Raw genomic sequence first — 15,863 nt, 5'->3', positions numbered from 1 at the left:
AGATGGAGGGTTTTGGTGATGGCATTGTCTGTTTTGATGTGCCTCATGACGAGCCTCTTGAAGCATTTCATCACGATTGGTGTGAGTACGACGCGATGATAGTCATTGAGGCAGGAAACCGTAGACTTCTTTGGCACAGGGACGATGGTCGTTGTCTTGAGGCATGTAGGGATGATGGAGCTGCTCAGCGAGATGTTGAAGATGGCAGTGAAGACATCTGCTAGCTGCTCTGCACACTCCCTGAGAACTCTGCCAGGAATGTTGTCTGGTCCAGCAGACTTCCGTGGGTTAACTCTGCATAGAGTTCTCTTCACATCAGCCGTGGTGAGACAGAGCACCTGGTCATTCGGAGGAGGGATGGTCTTCCTCGCTGTTGTGTTGTTCTGTGCCTCAAACCGAGCGTAGAAGTCGTTCAGCGCGTCTGGAAGGGAGGCGTCACTGTCACAGGAAGGTGAAGTTGTCCTGTAGTTGGTGATTGCCTGAATGCTCTGCCACATGCGCCGGGAGTCTCTGCTGTTCTGGAAGTGGCCATGGATTCTCTGGGCACCTCTCTGATCGCTTGGGACAGTTTGGCCCTAGATGTTTTTAAGGCTTCCCTGTCCCCTGCTCTGAAGGTGGAGTCTCTTGACCTCAGTAGAGCACGCACTTTCGCAGTCATCCACGGCTTCTGGTCGGATCGTGTTGTGATGGTCTTGGAGACAGTCACGTCATTGATGCACTTCCCGATGTAGCCGGTCACTGATGCCGTGTACTCCTCCAATTTAATAGAGTCACCGTTGGTTGCAGCCTCCATTAACATGTCCCAGTCAGTGCACTCAAAACAGTCCTGAAGAGCAGAGATGGCTCCTGCTGGCCAGGTTTTTCCTGGGCTCTGCAAGATACGGGAATGTTTGTGTAAACAACATCCAGCGTGTTCGCCCCTCTCGTAGCAAAGTCCACATACTGATGGAATTTAGGGAGCACTGTTCTGAGATTTGCATGATTGAAATCTCCGGCAATGATAAACAGTCCGTCAGGGTGAGCATTCTGCAGCTCGCTAATAGCTCCGTACAGCTCATACAGAGCCTCCTTAGCATTACCGCTGGGTGGAATGTACACAATACAGTAGTGAATTCCCGGGGAAAAAATAAAAAGGTCTGCATCTAACAGTCACAAACTCCAATAGTGATGAGCAGTAGTTAGACACAAGCACAGTGTTGATGTAAACACACACATCAGTTCATCATTGCTTTGTTTATAATGATCACTGAGTTGAAGATTAGACATACTGCTGATTTTCAAATAAGTAGTACTAACCCATTTGGATAAAAATATAATTTTATGACCTAGATCGTTATCAGTATCCATTCACGTTGCATGTTTTTTTTTAAATGGAGTAAACCTAATTAATCTTTAGGTTATTCTCTGGACATTGGACTGTTTGGCTTTCTCCCATCATGCTCCATCAGGGATTAATCTGATGGACTGCTATTGGCTAAAGCAGACTATAAATTTACATGTTCTTTTCTCTGGTTATCTTTCCTTGACATGGTACAGATCAAGGTATGATGAATTATTAGAAATATAGTCATCAGAAATTCTTCATTAGAATTCTTATATAAAGAATATTAGTCAAGGTCATATGTTTATTGTGTATCATAGATATAATATAACTTAAAAATGAGCTGGTAATGCCATAAACTATTTTATATTAATTAACTGCAGATCTGCAAGTTGTTGTGAGAGCAGTAGATGGACAATATCATCGATTTGGAGATTCTGGAGGAGCCTTCACTTTGTTTCAGTTCCCTCAATACCTCGTGTGTGAAGATTGATTATTCTCTGGAAGTTCGGGTTTTGCTCTACATCCTCTTTAGCACGTCTTCTCTCATCACTGTGATCGGAAACCTGCTTGTGATTATAACTGTGGTACATTTCAGGCAGCTGCGCACATCAACTAATTACCTCATTCTCTCTCTGGCTGTTGCTGATCTGCTTGTAGGAGGAATAGTGATGCCTCCCAGCATGATACGCTCAGTGGAAACTTGCTGGTATTTAGGAAGTACCTTTTGTAAAATACACAGCAGTTTGGACGTCACTGTGTGCACTGCATCCATTTTAAACCTGTGTATTATTTCTTTAGATCGATATTATGCTGTATGTCATCCACTTCTGTATTACAGTACAATTACTCCTACTACCATTAGATTCATGATTGTTGTGTGTTGGAGCATTTCTGTATCTGTTGGGTTTGGGATGATATTTCTGGAGCTCAATATTCTTGGAAATGAAGAGTTTTATTACAATAACTTTGTTTGTGAAGGCGCCTGCATGGTTTTTCAAGCCAAAGTGGGAGCTGTAGTGTTTTCTATGCTCTGCTTTTACATCCCTGCTGTAATCATGCTTTGTGTATATGCAAAAATCCTCCTCACAGCACAAAGACAAGCTCGTGCAATTCAATCCACAAATGCACAGATGAAGACAGTCGAGGAAAAAGGTGGTATGAGCAAGTCGGAACGGAAGGCCACGAAAACGTTAGCCATAATTGTGGGAGTTTTTCTGACATCCTGGGTGCCGTTCTTTATCTGTAACTGTATAGATCCATTTACAGGATATTCACTTCCTCCAGTTGTGTTTGATGTAGCAATCTGGGTGGCATATTTCAACTCAACATGTAATCCGATAGTGTATGCATTTTTCTACAGCTGGTTCAGACAAGCTTTTCGAGTCATTCTGTCAGGTGAAATATTTCTGACTGATTCTTCATACACTAAATTATTTTAATTGACTGTTTGAAATTAAAACTGGTTCTTGGCTCCATGTGTCTGGCATCTTCACAGGTGAAATAAAACTGTTTAAAAATGACTGGTTTGTAATATATTATTATCAGCTGACACCATTTTCTCCATTCTTGAGTTATACCTTCACCCTTCAAACTGTACACAAACACACAAATCTGGACTTTAAATTATGATTACCAAATAAAATGTTACATATTGCATTTTTCAGTTGAATTTATAATTCATTAAGATTATGTGAGAGCTGAGGATAATCTGCTAAGCCCAAATGTAAATCTTACTGAGCAAACCAGATGTAACATAAGCAAGAAAAAAATCCTCTTCTGTATAACACACTGATTAAAATTCCAATGTACAATTTTACAGGTGTACAGCATCTTTGCCTGTTATAGGTATTAAGCCACTTTTTCACCCCATAACATCAGAATCTGTAATCATAATATAAAGAAGTCCCTGAGGCAAATGGTCTAGGATCTAGCCCCCCCCCCCCAACCTCTAAAAACAGTCTGGCTCCCAACCAGGCAAAAACAGTGGGTGGGGGGATTAGGTAATTGTTCAATCTAGTTTAATTGTTCAATCTACCAATTGGATTGGGGATGGTAACTTGAGGTCAGGCTCGTGTTAATGTCCAGTAGGCAGCAGGAGGCTCTACACACTTGTGAGGTCAGCTGTCTCCTAGGCCAGACCTAGGCCCTCCAACTTAGAGGTGAGTGTGGAAGGAATTATGGTGTTGAATGCTGAACTGTAGTCCACAAATAGCATTTTTACATAATTCCCTTTTCTGCAGTCCAGGTGGCTTCTTGTTGTGTGAAGGAGGTGTGAAATGGCGTCCTCAGTGGAGTGGTTTTGCCTGTATGCAAACTGTAGTGGATCTAGTGTGTCTGGTAGTGATGCAGTGATGAAGTCTCTGACCAGTCTTTCAAAGCACTTCATCACTACTGATGTCAGGGCTACAGGGCGGTAGTCGTTGAGGCAGGTGGGCCTCCCATAGGTCATTGTGGTGCTCTGGTCTTTCCATAGAGGTGGTTAGACACAAGTAAGGTGGTTGTGGAGGCACTGGTTCAAACAATAGGGGGACCTTTAAATGAGTTCTTTGACTGACCAAGAGAACAGAGGGTTGTGTAAATGTAGCCATGGGAACCACAGGATGACAGGATTAGCAGGTGAGGTTTGGCAGGTGATGTAGCTCATTCTGATGGGTTGGTTGTCGATGGAGAGATGGGTGGAGCAGGGTAGCCACAGTTTTTTGATTAGTCGGTGGACAATCAGATTAACTACAACTCCAGAGTCCACTAGGGCTACAAAACAATGGACTTTATGAGCATGATGCAGCTTAATATGAACAGAAGTAAAACAAGAGATCCTACCCACCATAGAGCTTTGGGATGTGGATTTCTCAGGGCAGGCAGCACAACAATGACCAGATTGTTTACTGTTAAAACATAGTTGGAGTTGGTGGCGGCTCCCTTGGGGGAGACACAGGTTCACCCCAGCTGCTTGGTTCGCCCCTGCACTCTCCAGTGGTGTGAAACTCCTCTTCAAATCAGGTGGAGGGCCAAGTGGACCCCTTTAGGCATTGTTGCGACATCAGATTAACCAGTTGAATGGCCATAGTTATGTACTAGGAGAGTGGAGTGTCCCCATCCTGGCAGGCCAGTTCAGCTTGCAGCACTAGACAAAACCCTTCAAGGAAGACAGCGCAGAGCTGCGACAGCTTAGAACCTTGTGGTGTACCTTGGTATAGCTGGATGAGTTGTACAGGAATGTCTCTGCACCCTGTGGGGTATTCAAAAAACTCTTGTATCATACCAGAGAAGTAACCAGTGGGTACTCTTACCTGTGGATCGCTGTCCCACACATCGAAAGGTCCCAGTATGGAAGACACAGTTTGCAGAGAAAGTCATAGGGCACAGTGGGTTGACTCCTCAGAGGTGAACAAAGCCACTTCCTCCCAGCCAAAAATTGCCATATATTCTACCACCTACGGGTGTAGATACCATTCCCTGGGCCTCAGCCCCTGCTTCAGCAGCAAGCCTGCTTCCCAATCATGTGCTCTGGACTGTAAATCGCACTCACCAAGAGAAATCTGGTCTGTACCTAGGGCCAGATCTGGTGCACCAACCTGAACAGAGGGCACAAACCCAGACTGCCCTAATGATTGATGAAGGGGACCACCTGTGTGAGACAGGAGCCCTTCCCTCGACTGAGCCAAGATGAGCCAGACATCTGGATAATTGTGTAAATGGATACCCTGGGTGCAATGATGCCATAGTAGACTCCATGCACTTTGTGAGGGTGAGCAAAAAGACTAGGCCTAAATGGAGAACCCAGCAGCGGTATGCTTCACCTCGAAAGCAAAACAGGGGAGTCTCCTGTGCTCTGGCAAGATGCCTATGTGAAGATAGACATCCTTCAGGATTATCGTTGCAAACCAGTCCTCAGACATGATCTGCGACACAATGACCTTGAGTGTTATCTCAAACTTGTAGGTTTTAGCATACAATTTGGAGCACACAGGTCTTAACTTGGGAGTAACCATCATAGCAGCCAGAGGCTTGACTTGGGAGAGGAATGTGCTCTATGGTCCTTTTCTCAGATGCGAGAGAAGTTCCTCCTGGAGGAATGATTTTTGGTCTGTACCAACAACAGTAGGCAGCACACCCTGAAAGAAGAAGGACAGGAGGCAAACTGGATTTTGTAGACTTTTCCCACAAAACCCATTGTGAAACACCTGGCAGAAGCTTCCACACTGCCAGGTGGTCTGAGAGAGGTGTTAGCCTCTTGCTGTTGTTTCCTCACCTAGTGCCCTGAAACAGCAAGCTGACAGGTGTTAAACCAGGAGGTGATGACACATAAGCAGCAGGAGCATGGGTGGTTATGGCTGAAACCCAAAACACTGAAGGTGGCAGGGTATGCATAAGGGGCATCCCTGAAAACCCTAGTTCTCGAGCATTAGACTTTCCTTTCTGGCCCACCTGGCGGAGTTGACCGACCCTAGGTCCTCTCTCGCCTGGGGGACCTGCCCCTAAGCACTTTTTAAACACCATAGAGTGTGGTGGCTGCTGCTTGCTCCTTGTTGCCCACATGAAGCTCTTCAGAGCCTGATGCAGACAGCACTATATACTCATCTAGGTCGAGCAAAATCATAAAGTGAGCTCTCAGAGCTAAAGTGAGGTATTAGACTCAGCTGAGAGGATGACAGAAAGAGATTCACAAGGCCATGAAACAATGAATCCGACACACTATCTCAAAAGACATGGCATGAATCCAGCATGAAACCATGAATTCGGCACACGAATCTGGCATGCTATCTCTAAGACGCGGGACTCAAGCCATGAGGTGCAAGTGCCTGGCTGGAAACACAGACAAGACTGATTGTTTTGCAGTAGCATTAAAGTTAGGCAGAGAAGAATGCTACTTTATATATTTAAATATATATTCAAATATATACAATATATTTAAAAGTGAAATAAAATCATTTAGTCATACTATTCTACTGTTAGTCATATTATCATTTATTTAATATTAAAAAAAAATTAAAACTGTATTTTGCTCATTTGTGTGTATGTGTGTGCAGGGTGCCACACAAACAAATGTGTATTTGGTTACGTAAACTTTTGAAAAGCATATGACTTGAGGTCTGAACGGCTTGTTTCAAATTTACCTCTGGGCCCCCGGACCCTCCCACTTTTGTTGTTAGCGAATCAATATTGTTTTTATATATTTGGCCTCATGTGATTGGACGATTCTCAATGAGTCTCATTACCACTCAGCAGATGGTCAGTTAAAGGACAGGTACTGACTAATGTGGAAGCAAGCGAAATATCTTGAGATGAACCCACAACTGAACTCAAATTCAATGATTTATAGAAGATTTATTGCATGCTTTAACAGTTGACTTTTTCAGTGTTTTATCTTAGCAGTAATGATACATAATCACCTGATAAATGATTATTTACAGCCTTGCATTACTAAAAGTTTGATTTCAAGTTTGTTTGTGTTGCTCAGGTCAGGAGAAATTGCAAAGCGAGCTCCTGGAGCCAAAGCGGGTTGTCGGGAGACAGGACAAGAGAAAGGGGATCACTCTTCTCTTGTTCTGCCTCCCCTGACTCGACCACCGAGACCCATGATCTAAGTCGGTGCACTGCCTCAGCAGATGTGGAACCCGAGCCACGAGGTGCAGATGCATGATTCTAGAAAACAGAGAGAAATGGAGAGTTGACAGAGAGGAAAAGTTTCCCAGTGCATTTAGTAAGCTCCCTCAATAGCTGTGCTTGTATGATCCTCTATCAAACAAATAATGCAGTAATAAAAAGTGTGAGTAGTCCCCCACAGATGCACACACTTTCTGAACTTGCTCACCATCTTTACATCACATTTTGCATCTGTAAATCCATTGTGGCATTGTGGAAGACCCCTTGCACCCCTCACACTCTTCACCCTCTTGACATCTGGAAAATGGTACCCAAAAATTTGGGCCCCACAACCAGACTGTGTAACAGCTTCTTCTCCCGAGCCATCGGACGTCTCAATACCCAGAGTGGACTATTTGTTTTAATGAAAGAAACCTCATTCAACCTCAGAAACCTTACTTAGGTTATTCTCCGTAAACTGGGTGGTTTGTTTGTTCCTCCATCATGCTCCTTCGGGGATTAATTTAATAAACTATTTGCTATTGGCTATGGCAGACTATAAATTTGGACACTCTTCTATTTGGTTATCTTTCCTTTACATGGAACAGAGCAAGGTATGATGAGTCAATATGAATACAGTCATTTACATTATTAGAGTTCTTACACACTGTACATTAGTCATTGGATTATTGTGTGGAACTGATATAATACTGCTTATTATGTTATACTAATGATGTGGTACTGCAATAATTTGTTCATTATATTACTTTACTCCAGATCTGCACGTTGTTGTGAGTGCAGTAGATGGACAATATCATCGATTTGGAGATTCTGGAGGAGCCTTCACTTTGTTTCAGTTCCCTCAATACCTCGTGTGTGAAGATTGATTATTCTCTGGAAGTTCGGGTTTTGCTCTACATCCTCTTTAGCACGTCTTCTCTCATCACTGTGATCGGAAACCTGCTTGTGATTATAACTGTGGTACATTTCAGGCAGCTGCGCACATCAACTAATTACCTCATTCTCTCTCTGGCTGTTGCTGATCTGCTTGTAGGAGGAATAGTGATGCCTCCCAGCATGATACGCTCAGTGGAAACTTGCTGGTATTTAGGAAGTACCTTTTGTAAAATACACAGCAGTTTGGACGTCACTGTGTGCACTGCATCCATTTTAAACCTGTGTATTATTTCTTTAGATCGATATTATGCTGTATGTCATCCACTTCTGTATCACAGTAAAATGACACCTACTACCATTAGATTCATGATTGTTGTGTGTTGGAGCATTTCTGCAGTACTTGGGTTTGGGATGATATTTCTGGAGCTCAATATTCTTGGAAATGAAGAATTTTATTACAATAACTTCCTTTGTGAGGGGGCATGTATGGTGTTTCAAGCCAAAGCGGCAGCCATAGTGTTTCCTATGCTCTGCTTTTACATCCCTGCGGTAATCATGCTTTGTGTCTATGTGAAAATCTTTCGCACAGCGAAAAGACAAGCTCGTGCAATTCAATCCACAAATGCACAGATGAAGACAGTCGAGGAGAAAGGTGGTATGAGCAAGTCGGAACGGAAGGCCACGAAAACGTTAGCCATAATTGTGGGAGTTTTTCTGACATCCTGGGTGCCGTTCTTTATCTGTAACTGTATAGATCCATATACAGGATATTCGGTTCCTCCAGTTGTGTTTGATGTCTTCCTTTGGGTTGGATATTTCAATTCAACATGTAATCCGATAGTGTATGCATTTTTCTACAGCTGGTTCAGACAAGCTTTTCGAGTCATTCTGTCTGGGGGAATATTTCAGGCTAATTCCTCACACACTCGATTGTTTTGATTGTTTTTTTTTTAAACCGAAATTGTATACAGCTTGGTTCAAATTCTATCATCAATTCTATCAACAAATGATGATTGCAAATTCTATCATCATTTGTTTTAGTTGTCCCATTCCCCCCTTCTACTTTTATACTCTCTTGTGTATGTAAATGCCAGGATGTCTTTGGAGCTGCATTTCCATCAATGTTGTTTATACTGATCATTGCTCATATATATAAAACAAGTCAAGCATGCCAATAAAAGAATATGATATGAACACTGATCCAAACAGAATACACAGGGATTAAATCTTATCTTAATATCTCAGTAAGCACTGTGTGTGTGTGTGTTTCAAAGCTTAGGACTGATAGCAATTATTGGGATTAATATTTCTTCCCTGGTAGCTTGATATAATGGAGTCTGGGGCCATAGATCATGTGGCAGGGAGTGTACTAGTCCTGCAGGTAACCTGAGTGAGACATTTCCATGGGAACTGTCCTCTGTAGGCACTAACATACTGCATTCATAAATATCACTGTTTATGTCAGGCCACAAACATTATTTAGTAAACAGAAGTGGACATCACTGATGTGTTCTGCAGATTATTTTAAACACACACTCTTGATCATAGAGACTTGTAGAAACGTTTTGTAATAAGTATTGAAAAATGTATTCTCACTCTATTACAAATAGACCAAACACCAAGACTTACATTAAACTAAACGTCTGTTACAGAGATATTAGTGTGAGAGTACAGGTATTGACAGAGGCTTTGGCAAGGTTTTTTTTCCTCCATTTCCTGCCAGAGTAGGTTTAGTAGTAGTACTTGCCCAAGTGCTTAGTAAAGAGTTGAATACAGCCTGGTGATCAGCCATATAACAGGTTCAAAACTTCCTTTTAAAACTTTTCTTCTTCTGAGTGAACTGTAGTTTCATAACCTGAATGATCCTAGGTCTTTCAGGATAAAGAAGTTGAGGTTTATTTTAATAGGGTTTACTTCTTTCTAGCTAAATATTTTACCCAGGGGCTAATGACCCTCTTGTCTTGCCACATTGTGTTGATTTTGATTGTATCCTTATTTGTTTCTTTATCTCGATGGGACATTTTAATGTGTATTTTACAAATTCAAATTCAAATATTTTTATTAGTCACATACACAACCATACACAGTACGATATGAAGTGAAATGCTTACACAACTGTTTGACCTTGAAAAGGAAAAAGCAAATAAGGAGGCAAAATGCCAATAGGAAGAATAAATATAAAATATAAAATCTACAATCTACAATAAAATAAAATAAAATAAAGTATAAAGTAAAGATATTTAAAAACATATAAAACATATGTAAAAATGTAAACTATAGTGTTAAACACTGAACTGTAGTCAACAAACAGCATTTTAACATAATTTCCCTTTCTAGTGTCCAGGTGAGTGAGTGATATTGAACGGTTCGGATGGTAGGTGAACTGTAGTGGATCCAGTGTGTCTGGTAGTAAAGAGATGATAGAGTCTCTGACCAGCCGCTCTAAGCACTTCATCACTACTGAGGTCAGGGCTACAGGACGGTAGTCATTGAGGGAAGCAGGATGGGGTTTCTTTGGGACAGGAACAATGATGGACTCTTCAAAGCATGTGGGAATTACCGACTGGGTTAAGGAGAGGTTGAATATTTCTGTGCTCTGAGGACTTGACCTGAGATTCCATCTGGTCCTGTTGCTTTCCTGGTGTTAGCTCTCCTGAAGACTCTCCTCACGTCATGCTCGGAGATGATGAACGCGTTTCTGGTCAGATTTCTGCACAGAGTGTGTGAGAGGAACAATGTTTGCGCTGTTGCACCAGTTACTGTTCACCATTAAACACATGCCGCCTCCCCGTGACTTCCCCGATTCCAGTGTTCTTCCATGCGGTGAACCGAGAAGAACTCGGCCGGCTGGATGGCGTGGTCTGGTACCGCTGGGTTCAGCCATGTCTCAGTGAAGCAGAGGAGACTGCAGTCCCGAATGTCTCTCTGGAACTTTACCCTGGCCCTGAAGTCATTGAGCTTGTTTTCCAGCAACTGGACATTGGTGAGCAGTATGCCAGGCAGAGGTATGCAGTGTGCACGGGCTCTCAGCCTGTTCCTGATGCTGGCTCATTTCGTTACCCCCGGGGCCGCCATTTTGGGTCACACCGTTTGTTTCCCTCTGGATCTCAGTCGGCCAACTAATGTACTCAGTTGTGAAGAATTTACCGGTTTAAAGTTACTGGAAGTTAACTTAAAAAACAGAAACAAAGAAAAAGAGGTTGGAGCAGTCGTGATGGCAGCTGGCCTCTCCGGCACCATCTTGACCAGCATTTTTTTCCCATTAAGTACAAGCCTGAGTTTCAGTGTTTCACTGATTCCTTGTTTCCTAGACATTTCCTAGCCTGTTAGTTCTTGTCAATGTTCTGGAGTTTGCCTGTGTTTTGACCACCACTCTGAGCACTAACACTGATTTTTGGATTTGCCCTAATAAATCAAATTCTGAAGTTCTTCAGCTGTGTCCGTATTCTGCTTTCCGTACATTACACCACAATCTGTGCAAACATATCTGCCATTAGGAGAGTCTGCAAACACAGGATGTCCCTTTTGGAGCTCAGTTTATCATTGCTTTGTTTATATTAATCACTGTTTATAAAGACCGCCATCCATCAGTTGAAAGCAGGGAAAGCTGCGGGAATGGACAAAGTTACTGCAGTGGTGATCAAGGCTAGAGGCGACCCTCTAATCCACTGGCTCCATTCTCTCCTTCGGATGATCTGGCAATCTGAGAAAATACCAAAGGCTTGGAAACAGGCGGTAATAATTCCAATCTTCAAGAAAGGGGAGAGCTAGGAATGCAAAAACTATAGCGGGATTAGCCTGTTATCGATCATGGGCAAGGTCTTCATGAAAATGATCCAACAACGGCTCCAAAAAAGGCGAGAACAATTGGCTTGAGAAGAACAAGCCGGTTTCCGCCCTGGAAGAGAATGCGACCAAATACACTATATTGCCAAAAGTATTCGCTCACCCATCCAAATAATCAGAATCAGGTGTTCCAATCACTTCCATGGCCACAGGTGTATAAAATCAAGCACCTAGGCATGCAGACTGTTTTTACAAACATTTGTGAAAGAATGGGTCGCTCTCAGGAGCTCAGTGAATTCCAGCGTGGAACTGTGATAGGATGCCACCTGTGCAACAAATCCAGTCGTGAAATTTCCTCGCTCCTAAATATTCCACAGTCAACTGTCAGCTGTATTATAAGAACGTGGAAGTGTTTGGGAACGACAGCAACTCAGCCACGAAGTGGTAGGCCACGTAAACTGACGGAGCGGGGTCAGCGGATGCTGAGGTGCATAGTGCGAAGAGGTCGCCAACTTTCTGCAGGGTCAATCGCTACAGACCTCCAAACTTCATGTGGCCTTCAGATGAGCTCAAGAACAGTGCGCAGAGAGCTTCATGGAATGGGTTTCCATGGCCGAGCAGCTGCATCCAAGCCATACATCACCAAGTGCAATGCAAAGCATCGGATGCAGTGGTGTAAAGCACGCCGCCACTGGACTCTAGAGCAGTGGAGACGCGTTCTCTGGAGTGACGAATCATGCTTCTCCATTTGGCAATCTGATGGACGAGTCTGGGTTTGGCGGTTGCCAGGAGAACGGTACTTGTCTGACTGCATTGTGCCAAGTGTAAAGTTTGGTGGAGGGGGGATTATGGTGTGGGGTTGTTTTTCAGGAGCTGGGCTTGGCCCCTTAGTTCCAGTGAAAGGAACTCTGAATGCTTCAGCATACCAAGACATTTTGGACAATTCCATGCTCCCAACTTTGTGGGAACAGTTTGGAGCTGGCCCCTTCCTCTTCCAACATGACTGTGCACCAGTGCACAAAGCAAGGTCCATAAAGACATGGATGACAGAGTCTGGTGTGGATGAACTTGACTGGCCTGCACAGAGTCCTGACCTCAACCCAATAGAACACCTTTGGGATGAATTAGAGCGGAGACTGAGAGCCAGGCCTTCTCGTCCAACATCAGTGTGTGACCTCACAAATGCGCTTCTGGAAGAATGGTCAAAAATTCCCATAAACACACTCCTAAACCTTGTGGACAGCCTTCCCAGAAGAGTTGAAGCTGTTATAGCTGCAAAGGGTGGACCGACGTCATATCGAACCCTATGGATTAGGAATGGGATGTCACTTAAGTTCATATGTGAGTCAAGGCAGGTGAGCGAATACTTTTGGCAATATAGTGTATTTACACTATGAGAACTGCTCAAAGAACGCATCAGGTCTGGAAGAAGGCTCATTGCTGTGTTCATCAATTTTGCAGCTGCATTCGATAGTGTCTATTGGCCTGAGCTTTGGAAAACACTATCCATGTCAATGGAGAAATGTCCGAAGTATTCTCAGTAAGCACAGGTGTGAGACAAGTTTGCGTGGTGTCACCACTGCTTTTCAATGTCATTGTCGATGCTATAATGAGAAAAGTGTTCGCTAACTGCTGCAGAGTCGAATTTGGGCAAGATCAGTACATCACCGATCTGATGTTAGCCGACGATAGTGTGATCTTTGCAGATGATGATGAGGAAGCTTATGCTATTCTCCATGATATCAAGAGACAGGCTTACCCATATGGCTTAACCATCAATGCCAAGACAACCAAGGTGCTCACGATGGATGGCTCACAAGCGAGAGTATACCTTGTTGGTGCCAGATTAGAACAAGTGAAAGAATTTAAATACCTTGGCTCAATTATACAAGAACAGAAAATTGCCACCACAGCCAACATTGCCAACAGAATTGGACAAGCAGCAGGAGTCTTGGATCTCTGAAATGGTGTCTATGGCATAAAAGAAATGTCAACATTGCTACCAAAGTACGCATATATCGATCATTAATACTGTCTGTGCTGTTATATGGTGCAGAATCATGGACGCTGCTGCAGGTAGACTTGGAAAAGCTCAAAGTCTTTCACATTGGTGCCTGCGTCAAATTCTAGGAATTACAATCAGGGACAAAATATGCATGAAATCATTAGAGAGCAGTGCAGCGACCAACGTACCATATCTGAGGAAGTTGAAAAGCGCCAATTGTGGTGGTTTGGTCACATGTGCCACATGAACCAGCACTGCCTTCCTTACCGGCTCCTCTGGAGATCGCGCCCCAATGGCTGGAAAGTACAATGAAAAGCTCCAAAGAAAATGTGGAAGAAGCAATTTGAAGAAGACCCGACAAACCGAAGACTTACACCAGCAGAAGCAAAAGAAGTGGCCCTCAACAAGCAACGATGGTGGGAAATATAATACCATATTCGAAAGCCTGTAGCACCTACAGCAGCGTACTGGCAACGCGGTTGACCGCATCTGGACGTGAGCTGGAGGAACTTCAGATCAGATTCAGATAATGATCACTGAGATGAAGATTAGACATACTGCTGAATTTCAAATAAGTGTTACAAACCCATTTGGATAAAATCAGTATCCATTCACGTTGCATGTTTTTTTTAAATGGAGTAAATCTAATTAAACCTTACGTTATTCTCTGGATATTTGACTGTTTGGCTTTCTCCCATCATGCTCCGTCAGGGATTAACCTGATGGACTGCTATTGGCTAAGACAGACTATAAATTTACATGTTCTTTTCTCTGGTTATCTTTCCTTGACATGGTACAGATCAAGGTATGATGAATTATTAGAAATACGGTCATCAGAAATTCTTCATTAGAATTCTTATATAAAGAATATTAGTCAAGGTCATTTGTTTATTGTGTATCATAGATATAATATAACTTAAAAATGAGCTGGTAATGCCATAGACTTATATTAATTAACTGCAGATCTGCACGTTGTTGTGAGTGCAGTAGATGGACAATATCATCGATTTGGAGATTCTGGAGGAGCCTTCACTTTGTTTCAGTTCCCTCAATACCTCGTGTGTGAAGATTGATTATTCTCTGGAAGTTCGGATTTTGCTCTACATCCTCTTTAGCACGTCTTCTCTCATCACTGTGATCGGAAACCTGCTTGTGATTATAACTGTGGTACATTTCAGGCAGCTGCGCACATCAACTAATTACCTCATTCTCTCTCTGGCTGTTGCTGATCTGCTTGTAGGAGGAATAGTGATGCCTCCCAGCATGATACGCTCAGTGGAAACTTGCTGGTATTTAGGAAGTACCTTTTGTAAAATACACAGCAGTTTGGACGTCACTGTGTGCACTGCATCCATTTTAAACCTGTGTATTATTTCTTTAGATCGATATTATGCTGTATGTCATCCACTTTTGTATCACAGTAAACTGACACCAACTACCATTAGATTCATGATTGTTGTGTGTTGGAGCATTTCTGCAGTACTTGGGTTTGGGATGATATTTCTGGAGCTCAGTAGTCTTGGAAATGAAGAGTCTTATAACTTTCTCTGTGAGGGGGCATGTATGATTTTTCAAGCTAAAGCAGCAGCCATAGTGTTTCCTATGTTCTGCTTTTACATCCCTGCTGTAATCATGCTTTGTGTATATGCAAAAATCCTCCTCACAGCACAAAGACAAGCTCGTGCAATTCGATCCACAAATGCACAGATGAAGACAGTCGAGGAAAAAGGTGGTATGAGCAAGTCGGAACGGAAGGCCACGAAAACGTTAGCCATAATTGTGGGAGTTTTTCTGACATCCTGGGTGCCATATTTTATCTGTTACTCTATAGATCCTTATACAGGATATTCACTTCCTCCAGTTGTGTTTGATGTAGCAATCTGGGTGGCATATTTCAACTCAACATGTAATCCGATAGTGTATGCATTTTTCTACAGCTGGTTCAGACAAGCTTTTCGAGTCATTCTGTCTGGGGGAATATTTCTGACTGATTCTTCTCATACTAAATTATTTTAATTAATTGTTTGAAATTAAAATTTGTTCTTGGCTCTGTGTGTCTATCATTTTTACACTTGAAATAAATATTTATTTGAAACTGACAAATGTAATATAATATCAGTTGCCTCCATTTTCTTCATTCTCAGTTTATACCTTCATGCCCCTAACTATATGCAAACACACAAATCTGGACTTTAAATTATGATCACCAATCAAATAAATGTTACCTGTTGTATTTTTCAGTTGAATTTATGATTCATTAAGATT

At 42.6% G+C, this 15,863-nt stretch overlaps 3 protein-coding genes across 3 annotated transcripts; all 3 read left to right on the top strand.

The window, feature by feature from the left end:
• Nucleotides 1-1,731: 1,731 nt before the first annotated feature.
• LOC131353897 (trace amine-associated receptor 1-like) lies at nucleotides 1,732-2,763 on the top strand. Its single transcript, XM_058390977.1, has 2 exons — nucleotides 1,732-2,050; nucleotides 2,123-2,763. The coding sequence occupies exons 1-2, from the start codon at nucleotides 1,732-1,734 to the stop codon at nucleotides 2,761-2,763; spliced, it is 960 nt and encodes a 319-aa protein (XP_058246960.1).
• Nucleotides 2,764-7,714: 4,951 nt separating this feature from the next.
• LOC131355013 (trace amine-associated receptor 1-like) lies at nucleotides 7,715-8,746 on the top strand. The gene has a single exon (XM_058393182.1). The coding sequence runs from the start codon at nucleotides 7,715-7,717 to the stop codon at nucleotides 8,744-8,746; it is 1,032 nt and encodes a 343-aa protein (XP_058249165.1).
• Nucleotides 8,747-14,588: 5,842 nt separating this feature from the next.
• On the top strand, nucleotides 14,589-15,614 carry LOC131354948 (trace amine-associated receptor 1-like). The gene has a single exon (XM_058393081.1). The coding sequence runs from the start codon at nucleotides 14,589-14,591 to the stop codon at nucleotides 15,612-15,614; it is 1,026 nt and encodes a 341-aa protein (XP_058249064.1).
• Nucleotides 15,615-15,863: the final 249 nt, after the last annotated feature.

Source organism: Hemibagrus wyckioides, linkage group LG06 (assembly GCF_019097595.1).
Source record: "Hemibagrus wyckioides isolate EC202008001 linkage group LG06, SWU_Hwy_1.0, whole genome shotgun sequence".
Lineage (NCBI taxonomy): Eukaryota > Metazoa > Chordata > Actinopteri > Siluriformes > Bagridae > Hemibagrus > Hemibagrus wyckioides.
The sequence above is the reverse complement of the archived record's forward strand: the minus strand, read 5'-3'. Positions and strand labels throughout refer to the sequence as shown.

What these genes read in the sequence shown, in the direction of transcription:
- LOC131353897 (XM_058390977.1), top strand. Translation starts at nt 1,732, where the DNA reads ATGGACAATATCATCGATTTGGAGATTCTGGAGGAGCCTTCACTTTGT. An exon ending in GTATTTAGGAAGTACCTTTT is followed by an intron (nt 2,051 to 2,122) that starts GTAAAATACACA and finishes TTATTTCTTTAG; the next exon opens with ATCGATATTATGCTGTATGT.
- LOC131355013 (XM_058393182.1), top strand. Translation starts at nt 7,715, where the DNA reads ATGGACAATATCATCGATTTGGAGATTCTGGAGGAGCCTTCACTTTGT.
- LOC131354948 (XM_058393081.1), top strand. Translation starts at nt 14,589, where the DNA reads ATGGACAATATCATCGATTTGGAGATTCTGGAGGAGCCTTCACTTTGT.